This window comes from Rousettus aegyptiacus, unplaced genomic scaffold (genome assembly GCF_014176215.1).
Source record: "Rousettus aegyptiacus isolate mRouAeg1 unplaced genomic scaffold, mRouAeg1.p scaffold_m13_p_12, whole genome shotgun sequence".
Lineage (NCBI taxonomy): Eukaryota > Metazoa > Chordata > Mammalia > Chiroptera > Pteropodidae > Rousettus > Rousettus aegyptiacus.
The window spans coordinates 24,872,889-24,896,774 of record NW_023416287.1 but is presented as its reverse complement, the minus strand read 5'-3'; the positions used below and the strand labels follow the sequence as shown (position 1 = coordinate 24,896,774).

General features: G+C 35.0%; 1 protein-coding gene across 6 annotated transcripts in view; it reads right to left on the bottom strand.

Annotated features, from left to right (window-relative positions):
• Positions 1-348: 348 nt before the first annotated feature.
• The window catches only part of MCM8 (minichromosome maintenance 8 homologous recombination repair factor), a 29,933-nt gene continuing 6,395 nt past the window's right edge, over positions 349-23,886 (bottom strand). For 5 of the 6 annotated variants that reach the window (XM_016156435.2, XM_016154871.2, XM_036229652.1 and 2 more), the window contains exons 7-19: positions 23,472-23,670; positions 19,590-19,675; positions 18,005-18,156; positions 17,560-17,755; positions 14,296-14,326; positions 13,837-13,977; positions 10,677-10,818; positions 9,383-9,578; positions 7,575-7,794; positions 7,063-7,272; positions 6,195-6,271; positions 960-1,149; positions 349-659 (exon numbers count right to left, since the gene is read on the bottom strand). In XM_016156435.2, coding sequence (XP_016011921.2) covers positions 567-659; positions 960-1,149; positions 6,195-6,271; positions 7,063-7,272; positions 7,575-7,794; positions 9,383-9,578; positions 10,677-10,818; positions 13,837-13,977; positions 14,296-14,326; positions 17,560-17,755; positions 18,005-18,156; positions 19,590-19,675; positions 23,472-23,670 — 1,933 coding nt within the window. In that variant the 3' untranslated portion in view covers positions 349-566. Of the gene's footprint in view, positions 660-959; positions 1,150-6,194; positions 6,272-7,062; positions 7,273-7,574; positions 7,795-9,382; positions 9,579-10,676; positions 10,819-13,836; positions 13,978-14,295; positions 14,327-17,559; positions 17,756-18,004; positions 18,157-19,589; positions 19,676-23,471; positions 23,671-23,886 lie in introns of those variants that run through there. The other variant, XM_036229654.1, reaches the window with a different exon arrangement.

The window sequence follows — 23,886 nt, the reverse complement described above, 5'->3', positions numbered from 1 at the left end:
GAAAGTGTGGAAGTATACGTCTTAATATAAGCCTTGCACAGCTATTTATCTAAAATAGGTACATGTTTACCTTTAGTAATAGAAAATAATACATCTTAAAAAAATTTCAGTAGCTACAATGTTAAGGTAAATATATCAATATAAAATATTACTAAATGTTTTTGGAATTGAAAGTTGGTTTCAATTTATTTCTGAAACATCTAAATTCATTTTTTTTTTTTTTTTTTTTGGTGTGAGAACTGTTTAAACACTAAAATGTAACTTTGTGAATGCTTCCTCAGATGGATATTTGGTATGCAAAACTATAATAAGAAGACAGGTCAAAAACAAAACTGTAAGTAATTTATGTCATTCAGATAAACAGATATAAACAGTTTATTTTTAACCTTTAGAAGTAAAAATTAACAAATGACCATCACTTTTTATATTAGTTCGATTCTCTTTTCCTGTTACATTACTTTTGGGATGTCATTTTTCAGAAAATGGTATTTTTTCTGCACAGTCTTAATTCTTGAGATGGCTTTAAACTGCTAATAAACCTAGAAAGTCCCAGCTTGGTAGTCCTTTTACACAGTTTGAAGCTGGTAAACCTTTGGGCCTTTTTTCAAAAGGTAACCTTGCTCATTTAGTGATCCAATAAAATTTTCAAAATCAGCAACCTGGAAGAAAACATCAAAAGAGTTAGCCTACTAATTAATGTAAAAACTATGATTTCTAAAAATTAATCTCTCAAACAGTAACATACAATTGTAAAGATAAAAAATGTTTTTTTAAAAAGCTCTGCATAGCTAATTTCATAGCTTAAAAAAGAAAACAAGCTTATATTTTTAAATACTCCACAAATGCCTATTTTGTTCTCTTAATCTAAATCTTTTGATATTTAAAAGTTCTATTATACATTAATAAAGACCTGCTGGCATTATTATAAAAATATTTATTAAGTATTTGGTTTATCATACCTGAATGTTTAACTCTTTGGCAATTTGTCGAAGTTGATGAAATTGAAATAAATTATTGTAAGTTCTTTCAGCAATGTTGTTGAGAGCAGAAATAAATCTTTTTGCTGTAGACCTGTTGCTCATTCCAGAACCATGTTGGGATCGCTCAAAATCTAGGTTCCCAAATTCATCAGAGTAAGTTCCCAGCATACTTAATAGGAGGGGAAGAAAAACAAAGTTACCCAATGTGGCATGCCTGTAGAAATTTTTATTCCAGGCCTCCAGATTATAAGAAAAATGTGAAAGTAGCTATGAGGCCTCACATAGCCAAGACAGTATTTATTGAAATTCACTATGGCATGAACTGGGGATAAAAATATTTTGGATACAGTTATCACTCTTAAGAAACTTCTAAATTTGAAAACAAATGCATAAAAATATAAAGTGGATAGACTGTAACATAAATACCTTACAGTGCTTACAATATTCTGGAAATGAACTAGAAGGATTCCACTGACTTGTAGTAATGACTGTTAGATATTAAAAAGATACATCTATTACCTCCATTCTCTGCTGCTTCCTCTTATTTTTACAGTATCATTAAGGAAAGAAATGCACACTTGACAATAAATTTTAGCCAGAAATCTGAAAACACTAGTTAGATACAATTAGCCATCCTCTCTAATGCAGCCCTGTTGCTGATTCCTTACCTGAATTCTCTGCCTATATTGATGAGACAGATATAATCTCATAGCCAGACTCATAGGCAAAGATGTTATTTAATCAGAAATTAATCAAATGTAAATTGGTCACCTAAGCAGTGGGCTTACAGTGGTGAACAAAACAGGTACAATTAAATTACCACTCTTAAGGAGCTCATAGGAATGAGTTTAAAGGGTTATTAAAAACAGCTTCATTTTGTTCCCTAAAGAGATGAGAGCCTATAAAAGAGAATGAACTGTACAAATAGGAATGTGTGTCATTCAACTAAGACTGTAATAAATGATAAAACAATAAGATAGATGAGTATGTTTCCCCTGAAAGATAATACAATCTTATTTAAGGCTTTTATGATGAACTTTTCTACCATATAATTTATCACATGCTTATTTCTCATACAGTTGTCAAAAATGCTTTAGGCTACCACATTAATTATAATAGCTAACATTTACTTTAACTATATTTATTTACCATATGCTATCCTATTTAGTCCTCCCAAGCAATCCTATGACTATTTTTATTCCTATTTTACAGATGAAGAAACAAAATTCTAGTAAAGTTAAGTGACTTGCCAAAGGTTGAGTGGCATATTTGGGATTTGAATCTGAGCTATACTGTTTCGGATTTAAAGAAATATAGGTAAAATATTTAAGCCGCTTTCCTGAAATGGAACTCACAATGATCTCTCACATTTGAAGGTAGCTCTGTTCTCTTCTGCATCCTAGTATATTTTCAATTTTAAGAGAAAGTTTATGTGAACTGTTGCTAATAAACATATGTTTTATAGCTATGTGCTCTGATAATTATGATGAACTATATCACAGTTTAGATTTTTCTTATTTAGGCTTCTGTTTCCCAGTTAAAATGTAATTTTACAGGTTCAAAACCACATGAAGAGCAAACATTTAAAAGCTGAAGAGATGGAAACTCTGAAATGGAAGAGTAAATGAATGAAAGATGATTACTAAGATCAACTTCATCATCAATGCAGTACATTTACTGAGGGCCTACTGTGCACTAGGCATGATTCTGGGTCCCAGGAATTCATACTGGTAAATGTGACAGACAAGTCTCCTCTGCTCACAGAGTGTAGAGTGAGGACAGAAAGCATGTTAAGAATAACAGATAATTCACAGTCTAGTCTCAATGTGTTTAACTAGGTCTTAATCTCTACCACGGCAATTATGCCACGCAATTCCAATCATTTGGAATCAAACTATTATCTTTTATCTGAAAATTTTCATAAAAGCCAGTAAAAAACATTCAGTTTAAGGAAACAAACTGGTAATCTCTTTCTCAAGACAATTCAAAGAAACAAACTAGTAATCTCACGTGGGTGACGTTTCATTTAAAAATGAGGCCTCTTTTTTTTCAGAAGCCCAGAATTAAATGGACAGTCTGAAACTAAATCACATTTACCAGCAAGGCTACTTTGAGAAGCTGTAGAAAACAAGTACAAAGCTCCATACAGAAATGCCCAAGAGTTCCTCTTGGATGGAAAAGACCATACAAACGCTGACTGACATGATTATTCAGACATGCAGAACTAATCATAAATGAACAATATGGCATTTTTATTGAAAAGGTAAAGCACAATTTACTTTGCTTAAGTGTAATGCTCAGATATGAGAAATAATCCATGGTGTCCACAGACCAGTGGATTTATTGTGGAGAAGCACCAGATGGCTGCTTCAGGCAAAGTCTGGGGTCTGAGGCCTAAGGAAACTGAGTAAGGGTAAAGCCTCGAAGAGAATGTTGCAGGTAAGAGAGAGGGTGATCGGGGTAGTTTGACCTTTCATTTGTTTGACAGCCAACATTCTACGAAGTAGAAATATATGACATTTTCAGTCAAACCAGGCACCAGAAGACCCAAAGGATAAGAGATCATTAAAAAGGAAAGGAAACCAGAAGTGGCAATCTTAGCCCCACCCCCAAAGGTGGAGTATTTAAGCACAGTATGCACAGAAAGAAACATATTCTAGATTGTAAACAAAGAGGCAGCAACTTGCCATTAAATAAGAACTTGCTGTTGCGTGGTCCTTGTTTTTTAATAGGAAAAAAAGAATCCAACTTTTCTGGAATTTTGGTTAGGTTGAGTGTGTTTTGAGTGAAAAAAGGATCACTGATCACTGTTAGGGCAGTTTCATATTTCTTATTGGTCTGGTATCCTACCAGAAGTCAGGAAGGCAACTGGTATTTGTGGCCATTCTTTTTATTTCATATACTAGCCACGAGCAGCATGTTGTATGGGAAAGTCTAGTAATTCCTAGACTATCTGGTTGCTTATAAATGGCAACTGGAGGGACTCCGACATAATGAAGTCAAGTGGAGGAGGAAAGAAGTTAGCTTGGTAAAATTTTCACCTATAAGGCTCCTCAAACCCTAGTACTGAATCACATAAAAGAGATAATTGATGGTTCAACACTGTGATACTAAACCAATAGGGTATTTAGACATAGAAAGTAATATGTTAGGAACTGTTTGAAAGGGTTGATAGTCATTAATTGTTAATGATTTTACTCATTGTAAGGCAGTTCTTTGGCATTAGCAATAAAGAAATAAGAGCTGTCAATTCTAGAGTCTTTAAATCTTTCAAAAACCTCAAACGTAACCTCACTGTTGCTGACAAATCCTGAAACATTGAATTAAAGAGAAAGGCTCCCCTTTGTTCATAGGCTGCCTGCAAAGGTAAGAAACAAATTACAGCTTAATGCTTAGATCTGCAGGGTGTAGCATGGGTGCCCTTCTCCCCATATAGCATGCTTCTAGAGGCAGCAGAGGGAAAAGAGTGGCCTCCAATGACAGGCCAGTACCAGCTGGGGATGAAGAGACAACCAGTTAAAGTCTCTCCCTGTGAGGAAGGGGATAAAGGATCTGTAGGGTTAGAGCTACTAGAAAATTTAGATGGAGAGCATTGAAGACTAGACCCAAGATTCTTTGAAAAGGGTAATAATTTTGGAAACTTCTAACCTATAATGTGAGATCTGCCAGTTTTGAAGGCTTCAGTGGGTTATATGAGCCAGAGAAAGGAGTATCTGCTCAGTCTCATTAATATCATCAAAGCTAGCACTAGAAGTCATATAGTGTCCAATAATTACTGGATGTCCACTAAGGTGCCAGAATCATATTTGTCACTTAATATAGCTTCGTTGCATGATATCTCAGAGCACAATCTTTTGTGGTGTGTTTCACACAAAAGGAGACTGAGAAGCAAGAGTATAACTTGCTGGGGCAGCTGGGTCAGACTCTCATGCCTGTGCTCTTCCAACTATGCTGTGCCATTTTTACTCAGAGCCAGAGGAACAACTATGTAAAGTCATCTGCTTCTGACTGAGTAAGCCCGGAATAGGAGCTCTTAGGAAAACAAAAAATCCATTTACTTTTAAATAGAAATTACTTAACAAAATAACAAAATTATTTCATCTTTACTATATTTTTTTGGCCTTGGAAAAGTAGATTCCTAATAGAGTTATATTTTAATTGCTGTGAAAGCATATTGAAAAGAACAAATTTCTAAATTATAATACATCCACACAATGGAATACTAGGCGGTTGTAAAAAATAAAACTCTTTTGGCACTATATTTCCAAATATATGGAATGATCTCCAAGATCTGCATTTTAAATGACCAAAACAAGGTATATAATGTATATGGCATGTCTTTATAAAAGAGGAAAAAGAATACACAGATAGAGAGTTCTGATGGGTATTTTATATCTGAAAGTCACACAAAAGATATCTGTTGCCACTGGGGAAAGAGGAAGAAGAACTAGGTGGCTAATAAACAGGATATACTTTTTGAACATTGGAATTTTGAAGCATATGAATGTGTGAACCTATTAAAAATATTTTTTAACTGAAAGAAAAACCTACCTAAAATAATCAGCTTTCACTTTCACTGGTTGAAAAAATGTCTAAGGTAGACATATATGATCAGTTAAAATATAAATTTTTTTTCTTTTCTACCAAATGATGTAAAATACAAAGGACACAGTTTAGAAATATTTGTAAAAATCCTAATGTATTTATTTACCCTTGGACCCAGAAATATCGTTTCTGAGAATTTCTCATACAGGTATACACTTATCCACATATGAAGTATCTTACAGAGAGTACTCAATTGTACCATTGTTTGTAATGGCAAAAGAATGGAAACGTTCATGTATCTAGCAATGGGGGACTGGTTAAACTATGGTGTATCTAAACAATACATTACTATGTAGCTGTAAAAAAGGAGGAAGTTACTATGTCATAATAGGGAAAGATCTCTGGATATAATGTCAAATTAAAAAAAAAAAGGTATGGAACAGTGTAAGTCATATGCTATTTACAAAAAAATAGTGTTTTGGTGGATGGTAAACAGGATGGGAGCAAGCCACTTTAAAATATTTTAAACCAAGAAAGCAGAGTTTGTTCAGAGGAAAATGTGATCCAATGAGCAAAATAAAAACAATTTTGCTTTGTTTAATTAAATCTATAATAGAGATGGAAAGATGACTGGTATTTCATGTAAAACATTAAAATTTTTATTCTTACCTATATTTCATAATTTCAACTATATCCTCAGCATCTTCTTTGGTTGCTTGTTCTCTCAATTCTAACCTTGCTCGTGCCTTTGAAATACAACCATTTTCAGATAACAAAAGATTATAAATATATTAATCTTGTTTGAGTAGATACAGTATGTCTAAGCTTCTTTCATTTATTCATTTCACACAAAAACTGACTTTTGGGGAAGGGAGTTGTAATATGAAAGTTGGAATTTAAAAAGTGATTTGAAAACCTGAATATAAAAATAATCACTCATTTAAAATATGGATTAAAAACTATTTTTTATCTACTAACATCTTTCTGAGTATTCATCTCAGAAGAGTTGATTATGAAATACACCTGATTTTTCCTTTCCTTTAACTTTCAACAAGTCATGCTTAACCAGTCTGTTAAAACAACAAAGAGGAGTTAATCAGATTTTCGAAGCAAAAAACCCAAACTCTGACCCAGCTAATTTTAACTGCCAGGGTTCTCTCGGTATTCCATAGCTGTGACTAGAACTTAGAAAACTAGGCACTATCCTTACAGACCTGTCGTGTTTCAAGTCAAATACTCAAGGTATTTGACACATTCCACGTTCCCATATACTCAACTTTGAATCTCAACATCTTTAGTTAACCTAACCACTCTTCACACTACAGGAGTTTCCTGCGTCATTTAAAAAAAAAAAAAAAAAATGGTTGTATAGTAATTAACTGGTCCTGTGCCTAGAAAGTGGCTATACTTTAACATGTTAAAAATATGAACAAATCTTTTGAAAAACAAATCAATCATGCAGAAAACTGAGAGAAATACTATTAGTCCTCTGTCCCCTTTCTTAAGCCAAAAAACCATGAACTTAAAACAAACAAACCTCCGTTAGACGAATCAGAGATTCCAGCTGTCTAGTGGTGATTGGTGAGCTATTTAACCGTTGGCTCTGTTTCCGGAGCTCAAGGTAAAAATTTTGAAGAATTTGAGCAGCTTCTGTGGATAGCCTTGGATAGACATACTGACGAGCATAACCAATGTACTTTCTCAATAGCTGATGGGGAATTGGATCTATTGTTTCTCCAGGAACCACCTAATGCATGATAAAAAGGCCCAAGATTACAAGGATAAATAACAAGTAAAATCTTTCTGCTAAAATAACTTGTTTAGATAAATATAAAATTCATAAAGACGCTCCAGATAAGACAGATACACTGTAGTTCTAGCTCTTGGCCTAGCTGAGTTAGATTACTTCAAATGGAGTTTACATAAAGCCTAGTATCAATATAAAAGATTTGGTATGAAAGTTGATATACTACTGCTCTACAATAAGCAACACTCTGAACTCTGACATTGAAACAGAAGTGAACTGAATGATTAAGAAGAAATTTATACCTTTAGTCTTTCTGATAATGGTTTATCAGATACCACTTCAAGTATAGAAGTATTTGAATCTTGACTATTCATACGAGCTACTGTAGCACTGCTAACAGTTCTCTGCTTTCCAACTCTTATTGCAATTACGTGTTCAGAGAGTAAGTGATCATGATCCTCATTTGGGGTGTCTAACAGGATAAAGACCAAATCAAATCTCGACAGCAGGGCACTCCCCATTCTAAAGAGGCATGAAAGAAAGAAGAAACACTGATTGGAATCAAAACAAACTAAAAACCTAGAAAACCGCTGACTTTGTTGTTTACTACTCAAGTTTCATGTAAACTTTAAAAAGGGTTTAAAGGAATAAGCAATACCTTTTGAATTCAACACACCCAGCAACTCCAGAGACACCATGCCATATGCCCTTCAACATGTGCACAGCCTTACCTTTGATAGGTTGGGAACATGGCCTTTTCCACCACCAAAATCGCTGAATTCTCCTGTGTTCTGTATCACTACCTATGATTTTGGATCATTGAACTTTTAAGCCAGAATGCTACACGATACATCAGTGATTATCTAGCTGAGTAGTTTAAATTTCTATATCTGTTGCCTCACCAATACTCTGAGTCTCTCAAAGCACCCATTTAGAAGCAAAAAGGCCATTTTTTTTTTCCTAAAGAGCCATCTAATTTGTCATTACAATAAAAATGTTATACTCTTACTCTTATTCTCTGAACCCACCAATCAGATAACTCCTGTATTTGAGATAAGAAAATAAATCCAGAATGACAAATTTGATCAACATCCCAAAGCAGGTTTGCGGTACCACTAAAATCCAGAACCCATGTCCCTGGGATCCTGTTCAATAGAATCCTTCTGATCTTTCTTATAGTACTTTGTCATTTTACTAAGAAAAAACTAATAGATTGACTTTTTTTTTGGTGGTAGTGGTAGAGAAATACTCAGAATCTCAAAGTACAACTGTATATTTTATTATGTACCATTTCTATATTAGAAGTACACATTATTAAACATTAGGAAATAAACTTTTTCCCACTAGAATTTAAGGTTGCAGTTTTTCAGATGAGGCATTCTTTTGTCTTTTTCTCCCTTTTGCATTGCTTGAATTTATTTTCCCCTTCACATACATTTTGTCCAACCTGTACAGAACAAATTAGAAGAGAAAGCATATGCACATACAGATATAAAACATTGTTTTCAGACAAAAAGAGGGATCATTCCACATATGTAAGTGTGTAATGTGCTCTTTTCACTTAACAGTAAAAAACAGACATGTTCCCATATCAGTACTTACAACATCTTTCATTCTTGTAATTGCCTCTTTCCAGTATAGTCTTACTGTATAGTTTAACCTCTTTCCTATCGATGAACATTTTGCTGTTTCTAGTCTTTGGCAGTGATAAACAATGTGATAATACTCAACCTATAATTATAGCTTTGTGCATTCGTGTGACTATTTTTGTGAATATAATTCCCAAAAGAATTGACAGGAACAAACAGAATGTACATTTACTACAGTGATGAACATGCCAAGTTGTCCTTCAAAATGCTAAATTGCATATGTGAGAACCCATTTCTCCATCCCTTTGCCAACGATGATTCTTACTATTTAAAATGTTTGCCAATAAGGAAGGTATCAATGGTATTTCATTGTTTTAATTTTTAGTGTTCAAATACATTTTTATACATTTACTGGAAACTTGTAATATCTGTGAACTACTCATTATATCTTCGGTTACCTTTTTCTTATTGATTTATAGGGATTCTATATATCAAAGGTATAAATATCTGAAGAGACTTACTTTAAATTCTCGGAAACTGTTTTGGCTTTATTGTAGTGTCCTCCAACTGGATTTGCAGCAGCAATAATGGAAGTTCTTGCAGGGAGGCTACAAACCATGCCAGCCTTAGCAAGACTAATACTTTGCTGTTCCATGGCTTCTAACAAGGCTTGATGTTGACTCCCCATCTTATCAAATTCATCAATTCCACAGATACCTATAATAATAGTAATATAATACAGACAAAAATTTGTCATTTGGTCAAGTTCCAAATCTTACAGAATGGAAATTATTCCACAATAAAAAAGTATTTCCATTTGTTTCCAGCAGTTAAAATTATAAAATGTCATAGTAGAGAATCTCTGATTGTTTTTACAGCAATAAAACACATGTCTTATTTAACTAATTTTTATGTAATATATACTTATTCGGCATTTTCCATAGGCAAGGCACTATGCTGTGAGGGTCACAAAAAGGAAGAAGATATGAGAGTGACCCTCAAAAAGCTTAAAGGTCTAATTTCAAACAGGTGAGATAAGAAATATACACATTCAAAATAGTATACTTCAACAACTCTAAGAGCATGCATAATTATATAAGATGAATTTCCTGTGGGTGGGGGGAGGTTAAAAGAGGAAAGGGAATCTGGAAGGGTTTCAAGAAAAATGTGCTTGCTATTTGAGCCAGGTCTTTTGGGAACAGAAGGGCAATATGATTTGGAAAGAAAAGCATGGCTCTAAAGTCAGAAGACTCGAATGCAGTTCTCAGCAATACCAAGTGCTGACCATACAATTGTAGAGAAATCACTTAACCTCTTTAAACATAATGTAAAGACCCACCACTGACTGAAGGCATTTTATGTGTCAGGTATATTATTACATCTAATCCACAAGTTATTGGAGACTCTCTAACATTACCTTATAATGTGTTTCCTCCCCTCCTCCTCATACCATGAGCAGTTAGGTGGTCATCTCCAGAGGACTTTGCTGTGGTTAAACTGCTGTCACCAACTCTATGACCAAGTAAGCCATGCCAGCTCCAAGGTCAGTCAGTCCATACCTCTCTGGAATTGATGGTATTACTAGAAAGTCTCGAGATTACTAATACAGTGTAGGAACAAAGTCAAGCTACTACTTTGACTAGCACTTTTCAAAGTTTTAAAGTTTTCTGTAAAGGAGCAGGTGTAAATATTTTACGTTTTGCAGGATACATAGAGTCTGTCACATATTCTTGGGAGTTTTTGTTATTGTTCTTTACAATATTAAAAATATTATTATTATTGCCAGAATTATTATTATTTCCTTTGGTCTTTTACCTTGATCACCAAGCACCAGGGCACCAGCTTCCAAAGCAAAATCTCCAGACCAACTATCTTTTGAAAGAGTTACAGTCAAACCAGAGGTGGTAGTGGTATTACCACAAACATACACGCCACGTGGAGCGACACTGCACACTGCCTGAGGAAACAAAAAGTTTAAGAGAATCAGCCAAAGCAAAAGGGAAATAATAGCTAACAGTCATTGCTCACAAATGTTAGCTCCATGCCAGGTATTCTTCTAAGAGCTTTACCATATAATCTTCACCACCACAGTAAGAGGACAGTATTCCTACTTCCCCATGTACTGATAGAGTAACTCACACAGCTATGAAGGGTGAAGTGTCAGGATTCACTCAAACCCAGGATGCCTGACTGTTATCTGTGCGCATGTGAATACAAAATTCCATTTTATGCTTCACTTTCAAGTTCAAATAGCAAATATATGAGTACCAATTTTAATTTCAAAAGGTTCAATGCTTCTTTAAACATAAGTAATAAAATGGCTCAATAATGCTCACCTTCTGAGTAAATAATCTATGGCAGATCAGGAAAGTAGTCAAACAGCACAACAGTTAAAAGCATGAACCTTCAGTGAGGCAGAACTGTTATAATCCTGGCTGTACCATGTATCAACTGTGCTGCTCTCAGACCTCTCTGAGCCTCACCTTCCTTATGTTTTATCACATATTGCCCTGAGGAATAAATGAGATTGTGTATGTAAGGCCCTTAACCTGGTACCTGGCACACAATAAGTGCCCAATGCAAGGCCACTGTATATGGTTACGCACTGCACAACTCTAGCAGACAGCATTCACACTGTTATCTATGTCAGAGTGATCTGGACTTGGCAGTGCATGACCCAAGGGACACTACGGTGCCTGGCTTATAAATAGTAGCTATAATTGTGTTTGTTACTTGTAATTTCTTGTTAGTCTGAGAATTTGATTGTTTACTAAATGGTCAGAGGAAAGGGAGATTAAAAATATAAAATAACCAACTCCTGTCAGTGTTAGCCTTGTTTTTTAAAAACCCTGGCTTAGTAGGGCTAGCAGACTTGCATGTGATACTCTCCACTATTTACAATATTTAATTTCAACTAATATTACAGCTCCTATTTTTAAATTGAGCCAAGGGTTTTAAAAGGCATTATTCCAAGTCTAAAAAATATGAAAAGCTGACATTGTCATTTTGCTTGGTATCAAAACATTTTCAGTGCCTTAAATGTATTTTAGAACGATTATCTGCCAAGACATAGTTTGTAAATAACAAAGAAAAATGAAGTTTTACATACTATAAACGAAATGTAGAAATTAAACAATTTGTACAGATAATCAAACACTATGGAGGTTAAACCAGGCTTATACCTATAATACAAAAAATTGCACACGTGCACATGCCCACACACACACAACACCACAAAAGATAGAAAAGAAAGCTGTAACAATTTAAAATCCCATGTACGTTCTGTATGCATATTCTGACGAGGTATTCTGTTTTCATTTTTGTCTACTATTTCACCTATAACTGGGTACTCTGTGTCAGACTTATAGCAAGGGCTCAGAACAGTTTTTTTTTTTTTTTTAATATAGGTCCCGTTAGTCAAAAGGAACAAAATGTGACAACATGAATGAAATGCCAGATTAGAAATTAAAATAATGGCTGGTTTGACATTCAGCCACAGGAAATAATCATTCTGACATGAAAGACAGTGGGTCTATTGTGCAACAATGAGATCAAAGCAGTTCTCAATCCTGGCTGCACATCAGAATCACCTGTGGAAGGTTATACACATACAGATACTAGGACCCTAACCCAGAGACTCTTAATTCACTTGGCCTGGGCATCAATGTAGTTTCGGAGAGCTCCAAAGGTGATTCTAATATGTAGCCAGGGTTCCCAGCCCACAGACAGATTCAATAGTCACAGGACTACCATTTACCGAAGAGAAAGGGAGACCCTGGTCTGGCCACATTTTTCCATATGTGGGGAAAGGGGTCAGAGGAAGAACATGGGCATTCTTAGAAAGGACATTATGGCTGGCTTACTAGGTGTCACTCCAAGAAAACCACAGGCATTCCAAAAAGCACCTTCTCAGGCCATCATAAGCCCTTGAAAGGAGAACTACTAGACTCTGAATGGCAGAGGCAGAAATTTCTTGGGGACCGACAAAGGACTGCTCATAGAAGCTGTCTTGCTTTGTACTCAGAAGTAGTTGAAATGTATATCGACATGCCTCTTACCTTTATCAGATTATTATGAAAGCCCAATACAGTGCTTATGGAGTTGTGTGAAGAGAGAATGAGTGACCCTGCTTTACTTTCTTGAGCTATTCTGTTCATAGGTGAGGTCACAATGAAGAGTAGCAAAGCAATGCTGGATACAAAAAAAAGGTGTTAGAGAAATGGCTAATGTTTCACAACAGTTAACATCTCAACAGATCAGCATGCCTGTGCAGCCTGTGTGACAGAAGACTGGCTCAATTTGAAAAGATGGTCAGATACAAGTTACACATTATTCACACAAACTCCAATTCACTCATACCATCAGACAACCTATATCCTCTGAAACATGAACACTCCATGCTTTGTGAGAAAATTCATTTATGAATTATTCATACATTTTTTAAAATTACAGCTGACATTTAATATTATTTTATATTAGTTTCAGGTGTACAACACAGTGGTTAGACAGTTATTTAATTTATGGCATGATCTCCCTGATTACTATAGTACCAATCAGTATAGTTATTACCATATTATTGACTATATTCCCTATGCTGTACTTTATATCCCTGTGACTATTTTGTAACTACCAATTTTTACTTAATCCCCTCACCTTTTTCACCCAATCCCCCACTCTCCCCTCCCATCTGGCAACCATCAATTTGTTCTTTGTATCTATGGATCTGTTTCTGTTTTGTTTGTTCCTTTATTTAGTTGATTCATGTATTTTATTTTATTTTTATTTTAGTTTTTCTATTGTTCAATGAATTATTTGCTTTTAATTAATTAATTAATTGATTTTTAGGTGGCATTGTGTTAACGAAATCTGATAAGTTTCGGCTATACATTTTAACAGTAAGGCATATATATATATTTACACTGTGTTCACCTCCTATTTATTCATGTATTTTATAAACAAAAGGTAAAATTCCTACCTGTAGCATCTGACTCTTTCCCAAGCCTGGATCTCCAACAACAAGGACATGTGGGTCTCCTCGAACTGGAATTCTATTTTTGTCATCCACATATTTCTGGCTTCCTCCAAAGAGTGCTAATGCCAAACCTGCTTTAACAAGCTCAAGTGTGAAAGGGAAATAAAAATACAGGAGTGAGAAAAACATAAAGATGACTAGCAAAAGGGGTGCTCCTCCTTTCAGTTTACAACATTTATTTGGGGATTTTTTTAAAAAAAGATATGATTGAACCAGCTTTTTCTTAAAAAGGGTTGTAGTTTGCCTGTCCTAGCATTCATTTATGGAGAATAACAATTCATATTAAAATAAGAATAACTGGCCAATAGAAATTAGCTATTTTTTATAAAGTCTTCATATTTTATTTTTACCATATTTTATTTTTATTTTTATTTTTAAGCAAAGATGCAGCAAAATACTTACTTCGTGGCCAAAAATGACAGGACAAAGTGAGCTGAAAAACAGAATATGACTTAAAATATAAATTTTAACTTATACTTCATTAATCTATTACATCTACTTTACAGTTTGCTTAATTTTATTTTGCACCAAAAAAAGACAAAAATAAAAAATTTACAACCCATCAAATAACTCAAGAAATTTTATTCTAACAGTAAATTTCTCAAAAATTTTGGTTAACCTATAAAGGGAAGAATGCTTAAAAATTGTATCAGTGTGTAAGGGACACAGAATACTTGTAAAGTATTTTAAAGTAACCAAATATACCGTTGATCTCTTTATGTTACCAGCCTTTAAAATGGATCATAATCATGGTTTTCTACTTTAGGATACAGAATTATATTGTATTTCATGTGCACAAACATCTTTTGATTTGCGCAGCCAAATCATTAAAAGGAGACTAAAAATGAACTGCATACATATTTTAAGAGGGGATAAAATTTCATTGTTTCAGTTTAATTCAAAGGATCAGAATAACTAAGACCATATATGAATATAAAGTATATTTACATTTATCAATGGTACAAACAAGGAACACAAAAAATAGGGTGGAAGAGATATATTAAAGAGTAAGCTGTGACTCATTATCCCTTTTAATACATATAAATATGGATGTCAGTGTCCTGCCATATTCCCGTGGCGCTCACTGTTCAGCATGTTTCTGCATAACTGCTGGTGGCTCCCTACCAAGCACCTGCACTTGTCTGTCAAAGGGCTGTCTATGGCCGCAGACAGACTGGGCAGGCTAGAAGTGCTGAGTTATCTAATATTCCCAGGAGCAGCTCCAAATCTAGGTCCTTGGATGGAAAAATACTGAGTTCTACACAGTCTAGTGTCCTAGAGGCTTCAGGAGGATTAAGCCCCCAGATGCTAATAACTAACCTGTTCACCAAGGCACCCACCATACACTGACTGTCATCCTTTCTCTGTCTCACTTCCCTATTCCTCTACCAGTATATCTGGGGATCACCTCCCAAATAAACCACACTTCTCAAATCATTGCTTCTGAAGTAACGGAAACTAAGAGGAACCGTCCTCTGTCTTTACTCTCCTTTCGTGGTCCTCCTCCATTTTGTTAATCCAGCAAGGGCCCATAAAGTTTTTCTTAAAAAGCCAAAAGTAAGTATTTTCAGTTCTATTGTCTTGGTCACAACTACCCAGTTTGTCTAAAGCAATCATCAACAATATGTTAATGAATAGGTGAGGCTGTATTCTAATAGAACTTTATTTACAAAAACAAGCACCCTGCCTAGTTTGTGAATCCTGGCAAGATTAGCAATGGAGTGCCATTTAAAAAAAAAAAATTCTAGTTCTGATGTTGAGGTCAAACTTAGAATGGTAAAAACAACTGTGGGAAGAAAACCCAAGTTTTTCAAACTAACTTATCTTCTATAAATGCTGCAGAAGACCACTACAAATGTTCATTTTTATTTATAACAAGTGAGAAGAACCAATCAGAGGTGTTCTGATCCTCAATCAGATAGCTCCTCAGCCCCTGCTGATACAGACCACTCACCACACCATCAATTCTCACCAGATGATATCCTCACCCTGGTTCAGCACCTCTCCCAGAGCGGTTCATCTGGCTAAGTATTCAGAGGAAAGCTCTGAGAATTTCTGGACAAAAACCCTTAAAGAACTCCATACTTTTCTTAGTTGGCTAATTAACATATTAAAGGCAGAAGAAAAAGTGTCAAATTCTCCTAGAGCCCATAGCCATAAAGAGGAAAGCATGACAAGATCAATTTTTCTAACACAATGCATTTCAAAACATTAGTTCTTCACCTCTCTTAGGTATATTTATTACTTAGTCTAATTTTCTCCCATTTCTTCAAAATTATCCAAAAGTTGTCAAAAAGGTATCACAGTAACAGAATTTATTAGTTAACATGTTAACAGTTAATTATGTTAATAGTTAATACTTATGTTAAGTACATACAAAATCTCATTTAATCTTCAGAACAACCTCCTGAGAGAAGTACTAGATGATTAAAATGAAGGAGAAATCAAGTAACATGCCCCAATCACACTGGAAGTAAGTGGCTTAAGCAGGATTCTAACCTAGGTTTATTTCCACAAATGAGCTCTTAACTAGTAAAGCAAAAATGCTTCTACTTTGCTTCTTCTCTACTACAGAGCAATAACACGGAAATAAAATAATATTATGAAATCCCTATCAAACTTAAGTGACTTCTATACTTCTATGTGACTATTCCTTGTCTTTTAAAAGTAAAAAAAAAAAAAAAAGGAAAGAAAGAAAGAAACCCTACATATGACTAATTGAAATAACTTTGGAGTTCACTGTCTCATCATTCTTCTTGTGAGACTAATATTTCCTTACTCTTTATAGAGATCAGCAAACTTTTCTGTAAAGGGCTGGACAGTAAGAATCTGTAAACCGCTTGTTCTCTGTCGTTAACTCTCGACAGAAAAAACCTTTTTAGCTCATGGACCAAACAAAAATGGGCAGTTAGCTGGATTTGGCCTGTGAACTGTAGTTTGCAACTGTGGACAAAAAAAGGGGACCACTTATTAAACCTGACAAGCTCAGGGAGGCCTGCATGGTGGGCCTTACAAACTCAGAGACACTGAAAGTAACCACACACGATAGTCTGAACATAAAAATTCCTAATTAAAAGCAAGTCATGATGGATAGTCAGGTCCCAGCCCTATAGCTTCCTTGACAAAAGTCAACCTTTACCTTAAGTGAACCTATTGTCTAAGATAACAACCTTTGAAATGTCAGAGTAATTTTCTTTTCCAGACCCCTCAAAGCACAACCATTAGCAGCAGAGCAAGAGACCACAGAAACCCTCATTGTTATTGTGTTCTCCGCATGCCATCTCCATGTGCTGTAAATATTAATTATTACCAATGTACAGATTTTTATTCAATCCTTGAAATTCCCTGCCCCTGCTTTGCTTTCTCCCGCCCCCTTAATCTTCCATCAATGGATGTCATGTAACCCTTCTTATGTCTCCTCTTTTTACTGTAATGTATTAAATAAGCTGCAGTACTACTATTTTCCAGAGGATTTTCTAAATCTGTTGAGATTTTGCTTCTCTATAATTGTCGTCAGTTTGGCTCAAATAAACTCATAAAAATTCTCTACAGATTTAGACAGTTCTTATGTTGACATAACCATTTTGACTAGTTTTTTGTTACTTGTAGCCAAGAGCATCCCAATATGCACGTATGTAATAAAACCTAAGATAATGTCGTACATACTTGACGATAAGTTTGAACAGGTTTTCTTCAGCTTGAATCTCTTGGATGGCATAAAGGTCTTTAAGTGAGAATTCCATTAGTGTTCCGTGCTTACACCCATCCTCGGAAGCCTTTGTTTTCTGTCCTTTGCTATTACTAACAGAATTTGCTTCAATGTACAAAAGGAACATGCATTTGTCATTCTTATTTCGAGAACCTGTAAATTTCAAAGTATGAAATATAGTAATTGATATTTTCATTTTCCCTACAAAGATTTGAGTAGAATATAAAAGAATGGCACAGTAAGCAAAAAATAAACCTTTACTTCTGAGGAAAAGTTCCACCTATGTAAGAAACAAGGAACTCCCTAAATAAAGAGATTCAAGAGTATTGTAAAAAAAAAAAAAAGACAAATGTTGACAAATTGTTGAGGGACAATCAAAATGAGGAAAGAGTTATAACATACCTTCTTCAGCATTTGAGACTTTGACAACTCCAGTGATAGTCACTGTGTCCCCTGGAACACAGCTATCCACAAGATCATGAACAAGCTCACATTCTATTGTTCGTGGAATCCGACCTGCTTCTCGCTGATCATCAGACATCAACTCCTGGATTCTAAGAGGTAAACAATTTTCAGTCAGTACACATACTGATTTGGGGTTCTTTCTTATACATATTAACTATTTAGGGTCCACAAAGTGCTGAGCTAGATAAACAACCGCTTAGCAAAGAAAAAAAAAAAAAAAAGAAGTGCGATGGTTTAAAATAACTTTAGCAGTTTCCACCTAAGGATGGCAAGATGAGTGTGTACATTTGTCTACCTGCCCTCCAAAATAGTCACCAAAACTACAGTCACTACAAGAGTGAAGAGAAGTTTTGGGGCATGTAGAAGTGTCATCAGCAAACAAGAGATACTGAAATTTTAGAAAACAGCAAGTGGGAAAGTATTGATGGATAAAACAAAATGGTGTTCAGAATATAGAAAAGAAAAAGTTACAAGGGTACGAGAAATGCAGAAGTCAAAGTTCTCTACCCCTAAGTTTGATTTCCTAATATCAGTGGACTGTTGTTCAAATCCAATTAAAATACTTAAGCCTATTTCCTTTCTGCTAAATTTACCTGACAACAAAGAGACTTTGTTCAAATAATTGCCCTGAATCTTCTATGCATATATTCTATTGTGACGCTTTTGTGACACCTCTGAGGCCCTCATCATACCCTTCAGTAGTGACAGTCCTGCACACTTGGGCTGGAATCTGTTCCACTCACTGGGAAGATTTGGCTCAGGAGTCTTAAAACATTTTCTCTTTTATAAAATAGAGTGTTTTTAACTATCTCAGCACAATGAAGTTAATTATTACATATGTTGGCCTTGGTTTTTATAGGACAGACGTGGGTAAAGCTAGGACAGGGCTTGGTAGCAATCTACCTTACTTTTACTCTAGCTTCTTAGTTTTTTAAGACCAGCTCCTGTTTCAGCCAGGTTTTCTGCAGAGTATTCTAACTTCAAAACTACCCATTATTTTCCTTTTAAGATGAGTTATGGGACTGTAGCCAGAAAAATGAAATACTGTTGGATTAAAAATACACATACATGCAGAAAATGATCTGACTTTTGGGGAAAAAAAAATCTATAGTAAAACGCTTCATAGATAGTGATAACGCGAAATGAAACACTCCCATTTCCAAGAAATACTTTATTTTAAACTTTCAAAACAATATTATTTCGCTCATAGCTCATTATAGAATGAAGTATACAGTCTACACCCAATTCAATGAGTCACATAAATAGTTTAATAAACTATTAAACTATTTCTTAGTAGCAACAGGACATACTTGCACACCAAATCCTTTTTGGAATCTGATAAGAAATAAATTTCAAATAGACCTTTATCATTTCAAAACATAAATTCCTAATCAAACCTTTTATTATACACTTTATCACTGTCTGCAAATAAGAACCACAGTATAATACAAGAAAATGATAGGTTTATTTGGCACTATGAGAGATCTAAAACCTGCCTCTTATTAACAGTCTGATTGCTTACTTGATTGATTGCCAGTCCATCGTCACCGTGAGAGGAGAGCTACGCAGAGCAGTAAAAGATTTCCCTCGACATGTAGGCACGGGACACTGCAATGAGATTAATTCCCACTCAGATGTGATAAACCACAATCACATCTCAAGGTAAAATGCTTCATTTGATATTGTCTTAAGAGTTGTTCTCAAAATGGTATTTAAGCAAAAGGCAGTAAGAGCTGCAACAATTTTCTATCCCCTTCTGCATTGATTTTGTATCACAAACTTCTGAGGCACTTTTTCAGCTGGTCCCTCTTGATTACTGCTCTTATTCTTTCTGCTGTGTGTATTCAAGACTTCTGACTTGCCTCTCACCCTAAGTAGTATTCCTTCCTGGGTACCCATACAGTCTCCTGATCCTTGAATGCCCCCTCACATCCAGTCCCACAAATCCAGCCTCAATCCTACCCTTTCCAAAATCCTTTCCTGGGTCTTCTTTAATCACCAGTTGCTCCATCTAGCCTCCTTTTACACTGTTTGTAAAGGATAATATTTATTACAACACACAGGTGGTCCTCAACGTATAAGTAAGTTGTGTTCAAATTTTCATGTCACTCGTTTGCTGATTGGACTTTACGGTACATTCAAAATTTCAGAGGTTTTGGCAGACTGTATTTTCCAAATACGCCTGCAAAAATATCTTCCCATGAACTTTCCTACAACCTTGCTACTCCCCCATCAAGAAATGGTGTCCAACGTCCCCCTCTTGAAATCTGGACAGGCTTGTGACTTTGTAACCAACAGAATATGACAGAATTAATGGCACCTGACCTCTGCGGCTAGCTCAAAAGAGGAAAAGTCATTTCTGCCTGGCAACTGAACCTGCCTCTTGAAGGTATTGACAGTCATGTGAGCATAATGAGTGTCTTGAGCTGCCCATACTGTGTGCAATAAGGCAAAACAAACCCATACAGAAAGACCACACGGAGGAGAGATGCCCTGACAGCCCCCAGCCACTCCAGCCTTTTGCTGTTCCACCATTTGACTATACATGAGAGACCCAGAGCCAGAACTACCCAGCCAAGCAGTTCTTCCAAACTCCTGACCCACAGATACCATGAGAAATAATAAAATGATTGCTGTTATTTTCAGCCGCAAAGTTTTACAGTGATTTGTCATGTAGCAATATGACTAGAACAGAGATCACCTGGAACAACCATTATTCTGGTCACTTCAATTCACTGAAATTCAGACATAACCAGGATCTCTTCATATTCTCACTCATCTTATGAATCAGCATTACTACCTACTACATTAGAGGGCAGGGAAATATCTTGAGCAAATACAGTTTACAGAAAATATCTGATTTAAATGAGGATTTAATTTCTAGCCTCTAAGCTAAGGGCACTGTCTGAACCTGAAGCCTACTCAAATAGTAGATGACACCAATTTATCAGCACTGCTGATTATTCAGAACCAATGGATGAATCTAACACCTTATTCTTCCTGTAAGAGAAAGAGGACTGAGCAATTTCAATTCAAGTAAAAATATAATAAATGTTAAATTTATTAAAGTCCAAGGATGATAAAGTCAACTCTGGAAAAGATGAATAGATAAGGCCAGTCTAACTACCATATCAAGTTTTAATAAGATCGAAGTAAATAACATTGTGCAGAGCTGGCACAGCGCCAGCGAAATAAAACAGAATCGCAAGTCTATAGGACCACAGTGTACTGAAGCAGCCTTACGCATCAGTAGGAAAAGAGGGCTTAATTAATAAATGGTGACAACTAGCTTTTCACCTAAAAGAATAAAATTAAATCCTTAGTTTTTGCCATAGACAAAATTAAATTCCAGCTGTATGTATGTGTGTCTATATATAACAAGGCTTAAAAGTATTGGGATAAATGTAAGAGACATGATTATAGTGCTTGAGTGAGGAAAGCCTCCTTCTTAAACAGGGCATAAAATATAAAGTTCATAAGGGAAAAAACGATCAATTTGATCATATCAAAATATAAAACTATAAAACGAAAGCTACACCACAAAGTTAAAAGAGAAACCAAGAATTAGGAGAAAATATCTGCAATGTACATAATCAATGATTAGTATCTACAATTCATAAAGAACTCCTAGCAATAGTATAGTAGTTCTCCCACTATCCATGGTTTCACTTTATACAGTTTGTTATCTGCGGATAACCATGGGCTAAGCATGGTCTGAAAATATTAAATAAAAAATTCCAGAAACAAACAATTCATGTGTTTTAAATTGCATGCCTTCTGTGTAGCATGATGAAATCACACGCCATCCCATTCTGTCCCACTAGGGATATGAATTATCCCTTTGTCCAGCAAATCTATGTTGTAGATGCTCCCCACCTGTAAGTCACTTAATACTGTCTAGGTTATCAGATCAACTGTCGCAGTATCACAGTGCTTGTGTTCAAGCAACTCCTATTTTACTTAATAATGACCCCAAAATGCAAGAGCAGTGATGCTGGCAATTCAATCTACCAAAGAGAAGCTGAGAGGTGCTTCCTTTACGTAAAAAAGTATACACATATAGGAAAACACATAGTATATATAGGATTAAGTACTGTCTGTAGTTTCAGGCATCCACTGGGTGTCCTGGAACATATCCCCTGCAGATAAGGGGGAACGACCATATAAAGAGAAAAATGAACAGAAGCTATAAACAGAAAATTCAACAAAGAAGGAAACTGAATAGCCAATAAAGATGTGAAAAGATGCTCAACCATAACAAAAATCATAGAAATTCATGTTAAAAATGAACTACTATTTTATACCCATCAGACTGGCAAAAATTAAAAAGCCTAACAACACCAGTGTTAATAAAAATATGGGGAAATAGTAATTGCTTAACACTACCAGTAGGGGTGTAGGTTGGGACCAACATTCTGGAAAATAATCTGGCAACATCTATAAAGTTGAAAATAAGCATATCCTGTAACTGAGAAATTCCTCTGCTAAGGGGACATGTACATGAATGTTCTCAGCAGCATCATATGTAATTGTAAAAAAAAAAAACAACTGGAAACAACACAAATATTCACCAAGAAAATAAACAATTAGTGGCTATTCACTTAAAACTACTCCACAAGAGTAAAAATGAAAGCATTAGATGTTAATAAGATATATAGAACTCCAAAATAACCACGTGAAAAAAAATTGCCAAATGTTACATTCAGTATACCATTTATGTAATACATGCAAGAAAACAAACTCGACATACGTAGTCAAATATTAAAATGCAGAGTGAAGAATACATACTATCACAAAAATGGCTCTCTCTAGGGAATGGAACAAAATGAATGGAACTGGGGAGGAAAACAGAGGGACTTCAACTTTAACTATAATACTTAACTATTTTTTTTTTAAATTAAGCTAAAAATAAAAAAAATTAATATTTGCCAACTCACAATGGTGGGTATACAGATGTTACATTAGTCTCTGCACTTTTCTATGGTTTTAAAAAGGTTAATAAAGAAAAAAAGGAACACTTTCAAACAGCTAAATAAAGAAAACCTGATGTGTGTACTTATTAAATCAAAATATAAAAATATGAATGGAAAGGATACACATTAACATCAGGATAATGATCATCTCTGAGAATGGTATAAGCAAGGAGTAAAAAAATTTTTTGACACTAATTTTATCAGTTATGTTATATATCTTTAAAAATATATTTGAGGCTGGCAAAATATAAATTCCGAGTGATGTGCAGAGGAATGTTTTATTTATTTTCTGTACCCTGAAGTATTTCACAATTTAAAAACCAGATATAAAAATAAGCTCTGTGTTCAGAAACATTGGGAAATGTTTTCTGAAAACTGATTTGCCTTCTCTATCAAGTAAATAAAGATGTAGTTAAAGTACATGCTATTACCTTTGTGGGAAGATTATATTTTCCATCTGGAAGAGAAAAACTCTGAACTTCTCCACATGCAGCACAAAGAAAAGCCATCTTGGTGCAAAGAGGCTTTATGTTACTGACGCGAACCACTGTTCCTCTCAGAGCAATGTATTTCCCGTAGTAATTGGCTCGAACATTCTTGAGTTGTGTCAAGGGCTCATAGTTGTATACCCTAAAAAGCAAAAACTGCGACATATTTATCTATGAATTTACAATGGACATAAAATTGAAGTTATCTGTATTTTCATAATTTCCTTTTAGAAGCAACTATGCAATTCTCAAACCATATCATCCCTATATATTATCAAAAATATCACAAAAATAAAATCATTCTTAAAAATAAAAAATGCTAAATCTTCCCTTTTCTTCTTGTCCCATTGGTTGTTTT